Source organism: Sapajus apella, unplaced genomic scaffold (genome assembly GCF_009761245.1).
Source record: "Sapajus apella isolate SASKATOON/1434 unplaced genomic scaffold, GSC_monkey_1.0 scaffold126, whole genome shotgun sequence".
NCBI classification, from domain to species: domain Eukaryota; kingdom Metazoa; phylum Chordata; class Mammalia; order Primates; family Cebidae; genus Sapajus; species Sapajus apella.
The window spans coordinates 1,001,834-1,006,752 of NW_022437066.1; the positions used below are offsets into that span (position 1 = coordinate 1,001,834).

At 64.2% G+C, this 4,919-nt stretch overlaps 1 protein-coding gene across 8 annotated transcripts in view; it reads right to left on the reverse strand.

Moving 5' to 3' along the window:
• GRIN1 (glutamate ionotropic receptor NMDA type subunit 1) overlaps positions 1-4,919 on the reverse strand; it is a 29,556-nt gene that overhangs the window by 16,074 nt on the left and 8,563 nt on the right. For 4 of the 8 annotated variants that reach the window (XM_032261778.1, XM_032261776.1, XM_032261772.1 and 1 more), the window contains exons 3-5: positions 4,633-4,809; positions 2,394-2,456; positions 1,514-1,614 (exon numbers count right to left, since the gene is read on the reverse strand). In XM_032261778.1, the coding sequence (XP_032117669.1) occupies positions 1,514-1,614; positions 2,394-2,456; positions 4,633-4,809 (341 nt within the window). The remainder of the gene's footprint in view (positions 1-1,513; positions 1,615-2,393; positions 2,457-4,632; positions 4,810-4,919) is intronic. The other 4 variants (XM_032261779.1, XM_032261774.1, XM_032261773.1 and 1 more) reach the window with 1 other exon arrangement.

Sequence of the window (4,919 nt, forward strand, 5' to 3'; positions counted from 1 at the left end):
GGGGGGGGCTTTCCCCGGGTGGGGCTGTCTCTGGGTGGGGCTTTTCGTGGTTGGAGGTTTCCCTGGGTGGGGCTTTCCCTGGGAGGGGCTTTTCGTGGGTGGGGCTTTCCCTGGGTGGGGCTTTTCCTGGGTGAGGCTCTTCCTGGGCGGGGCTTTCCCTGGGAGGGGCTTTCACTGGGCGGGGCTTTTCGTGGGTGGAGCTTTCCCTGGGTGGGGCTTTCCCTGGGTGGGGCTTTTCCTGGGTGAGGCTCTTCCTGGGCGGGGCTTTCCCTGGGAGGGGCTTTCACTGGGCGGGGCTTTTCGTGGGTGGAGCTTTCCCTGGGTGGGGCTTTCCCTGGGTGGGGCTTTTCTGGGTGGGCTTTTCCCTGGGTGGGGCTTTCCTTGGGTGTGGCTTTTTTCTGGGCAGGGCTTTTCCTGGGTGGGGCTTTTCCTGGGTGGGGCTTTTCCTGGGTGGGTCTCTTTCTGGGTGGAGCTTTTTTGGGTGGGCTTTTTTCCTGGGCGGGGCTTTCCCTGGGCTGGTCTTTTTCCGGGCTGGGCTTTCCTTTCTTGGGACTTGTGTATACCGGGACCTTACCTAGTCACATCTTTTAAAATCTTTTCTCCTGGAGCCCTGGCCAACCCTCCCTAGGGCCTACAGGTGGATGAGTGGTGTGGACAAGTGACCCATGAGCCTAAAGCTGAGTGCAGGGGGCATAATGGGGGATGATTAGTGCCTTTTTATAGCAGCTGTGGGAGGAGCAGGCAAGGCCCGTGGACAGCTCTAAGCAACAGCCCGACCTTGGGCTGGGGAGATTCCTGCCTTCTAGGCTGAGGAGTCCTGGCTGGCCCCACCCTGCGCTCTGCTCTGGTGAGGGGGCTGCAGCTGTCTGCGGGTCAGAGGGTCGTTTGACGGACCGTGCACATGGTGGTCCGCCCTGGGAATGAGTGTGGCAGGCTGTTCCCCGAATGCAAGCCTGGACGGCTGGGCTGTGTTCCTCTGGGCATTTCGCTGCTGTTTGGCTCTGCTCTGTTGGAGCCTAGCAGAGCTTCTAGGTCAGGGGGCAGTGGGGTTGCAGCCTGATTTCCTGGGTACCTAACTGGTTCCCCTTCAAGCTGCTGCTTCAGCCATTCCAATCCTTAGGAAGCCTGGCCCTCTCCCTGCCATGGGCCTTGTCACCTGGCACACCTGCACAGCACTTCCCTGGGCCTCTTCCCTGGGCCAGCCCCAGGCCGTGTCTGATAGCTTTGCAGGGTCTCCTCCATCTCCCACCCCCACAGCCTAGCTCAGGGCAAGCAGCGGCATGTGACTTCGGAAAGGAGAAGGGCCCAGGGAGGGAGGGATAGATGGAAGGTGTCACATCAGCCAGGGCAAGAGGAGTGTGGGTGTGGGTGGTGTGGGTGGGGCTTTCCGTGGTGAAGGTGCTTTGGAAGCTGAAGGTCGCTGTTCCCAACAGTATCCCAGCTCTGGCTCAGATGGGGGGTGCCTGGTCAGGTCCACCCTGTGTGCAGTGCGTAGGGCCCTGCCCAGCCTCACCTGGCAGAGAGGATGATGACCCGGGCCTCCAGCTCTTTTGCCTCCATCAGCAGGGCCGTCACGTTCTTGGTCCCTGGGTCAAACTGCAGCACCTTCTCCGCCTGCGGTGTGAGCAGAAGTGTTAGCAGGTGGCTGGGGCAGGGGACACAGCGCCTCAGGGGTGAGAGTCCGGCCGGAGCCGCTGGGAACCCCGAGGCAGCTTAGCTAGGGCTGCCGTGGTCTGCGCCTGCCACCTGCGCCTCCGCCTGCCTTCCTCATCCTCGCCTGGCCTGGCCTCGCCTCTCGGTCCTGTGCTGTCTTCAGCCTGCGCGCTCACCTGTGCTCGCCCTGTGCTCTCTCTGCTCTCTCTGGGTCTCTCTCTCCACCTCACTCCTGTCCTCATCTTTGCACTGAGCATGCAAGCTGACTCAGGAGGCGTGCAGCGGACGGGAAACAGAAGAGTTTTGGAATGCAACCAGGAACAGAGATGGGGCTGACTTTTCCAAAACCACGGGAGGTCCTCTGAGGTCTGATTCCGCAGGCCCCTGCAGGAGCAGCCCGGCCCCAGCGGGCGGGTGGCCAGACGGGCGGGCTCCCTCCCGGGTTCCACAAGGAAACCCTGGGGGTCCCGGAGATTCGCATGCACTTCCCGGAGAGCAGCTCCTCCTGCAGCCGCGCCTGCCTCGAGGGTGCAGGCTAGGGTCACGGCGGGTGGGCCTCAGGCACCCGCGCCGCCACGCCTGCCCTCTCCTGCCTGCCCTCTCCTGCCTGCTGCCGGCTGCCTCTCCTCATTGCTTGGGCCTGCGGCTCGGCGGCTGGGCCAGACAGTGGCCCTAGTGGCCGAGGCGCCGAGGCCAGGGCTCCCTAGCCGTGGGTGGCGTGCACGTCCATGCATATATACCTTGGGTCCGCGCTTGTTGTCATAGGACAGTTGGTCGAGGTTTTCATAGTTCCTTTTTTTACTCTGATGAATAATGTGCACAGAGAAAATATGCAGACACAGAAGAAGATTATAAACGGTTGAAAATGACGGCGCTAAAGCAATCACACCACCTCCTCGGCACGTCTGCAGACGGGCTCCGACCTGGAGCTCGCAAACACCGAGGCCCGGGGCGGGGCGGGGGCGGGGCGGAGCTGGGGTGAGTGACGTGGGGGCGGGGCCACGAGGCTCCCCGCCGCGAAGCTATGCTCTTGGAAACGATCGCTCTCAGGAGAAAGGGAGGCCCTGTCCGCGTCCACCGTGCACCGTTCGGAGGGAGCCCCACCTGCCACCCCCACCCTGCCATGCACCTGCTGTGTGGCCCCAGCAGTGCCCACCCCAACCCGCGTCAGTCCTGAGTGGGAGGTGAGCAGCCCCCCATGTCCCACCCCCGGGCCTGTCCCCATGTCCCACCCCCTCCCTCTCCTTGGCCTCCCTCTGCCTCTCTAGAGGCCAAGGTGTCCTCACTAACTGGGTGCCCGCGCCCATCGGCTCACATGTGCGCCCAAGAGGGTTTGTGTGTGCATACGTGCGCCTGCAGGGGTGGCATGGGCCTGTGGGTGTCTGCATGGGAGAGTTAGCCCATGAAAGCTGGTGAGGGTTGGGGAAGGGCCAGATGGTCTGAGCATGCCTGGGCTTGCGTGTGTGCCTGTGTGTGTGGGTATGCGTGTGTGTGCATGTGTGCATGTGTGTGCGTGCATGGGTGCAGGTGTATGAATGCGTGCATATGTGTGTGTGCACCTGTGTGTGCATGTATGAGCGTGCATGCGTCCATGTGCATGTGTCTGTGCATGCATATGCGTGTGTGCGTGTGCTGGTGGGTGCAAGTGAGGGTGAGCATGCACATGAGTAGTGCCCTGTGCGTGTGTCCCGGTGCGTGTGGCGCTGGGGCAGCATGGAGGCAAGTGTGGCCTGAGCCTGTGTCCCGAGTTTCGGAGTGTGATGGGAATGTGTGCGAGAACCGGTGAGTGACAGCAGCTGGTTGGGTGTGCAGGGGTGAGTAGGATGGGAATCCGTGGCCGGCTGTGGGTGGGCACGCCAGAAGGTGAGGGGCCATCGGGCACCAGGGTGAGGGGCACTGTCGTGTGTGAAGCCCTCGGTTCTCATGCCCGTCTCCCCCAAGACTCAGCAGACCCCCAAAACGGGACTCCCAGGACCCTCTGGTCTGCCCCTGGCTTTACCCACCACCCTTGCCCTCCGGTCCCTCCCAGGGCCTGTGGTGCGTTGGGGGTGCCAGGGTGGCCCTAAGTTCGATGAAGCCAGCCCTGACACGAAACATGCTCCCAGCCACCCCTTGGTCTGGCCCTCCTCAGCCTGGGCCTCCTCCCCCTGCCTGACCAGGAGCCGGCGTAGGTGCTGAGCACCCAGGGCTCCGGTGGGGATCCTGCAGCCAAGCTTCAGCTGTGCCTGAGGCTGCAAATGGAGTGTCAAGGAAGGGGGCAGGGGTCTCTTGGACCCCCAATCCCAGCTCTATCTCTCTGTAGCCCCACAGAGTGGACGCCTGGCTGTGTGTGGGGTCAGTGTGTCCTAGAAGCAGGTGGCTAATTGATCTTGGTGAGGAGCGTTGAGGGAGCCCTGTGGTGGGGGCAAGGGGGGAGGGGAGCCCACAGGGGCGGCCTGGGCTTCGGGAGGCAGGTGTCTGTGGGTGGGGCTTTGCTGAGCTGTGGATGCAAGGGCTTCAGGGGAGGCCACGCCGGGGAGGACAGGGAATGGGCCCAGCAGGGAGGGGACAGGCCTGTGGGGGCGGTGTGCGAGGGGGGCCCTGTGCAGGGGAGGCCTTGCCCGAGGAGGCTGCTGGGCACTCAGCACGGGACGGTGGGAAGAAGGACGTGAAATCCCGAGCCCGGCTGGGGCCTCCAGGGAGCGGAGGGCGTGGGCAGGAGGAGGGACGAGGGCGCGGGGCAGCGCGGGGCAGGGGTGTTTGCGGAGCTCCAGGTGGTCTGGCCCTCGCCCCGCAGGGACTGACACGAAGGAGATTTCGACTAATGGCAAAAGCGAGTGAAATGAGCCGAGGACAGGCTGGGGCGGGCGCTCGCCAGACGCGGTGGTGCTGACCATGCACGATGGAAAGAAGAGGGTGTCACACACGGAGCCACAGACACATGGCGGCCCGTCCTGCACCTCGGCTCCGCCAGGCGCCCGCCCGCGGCACGACCCTCACCTTGGACTCGCGCTCCTCCAGCAGCGTCTCCAGGCGCTTCTGAGCCGCCCGGCCCTCGTGGTCGTCGCTGACCAGCAGGATGACGTGGTTCCAGCTGTAGACTCGCATCATCTCGAACCACACGCTCGACTGGTGGGAGTAGGGCGGCACGGTGCGCAGGAAGCTCAGGTGGATGCTCTGCGGGGCGCGGGGGCACGGCGGGCTGAGGGCGACCGGCCGGAGGGCGCGCCCACCCTCCTCCTGCCGCTGGAACGCCGCGGGGGGCTGCGGACCCCCTTCTTCCCCCC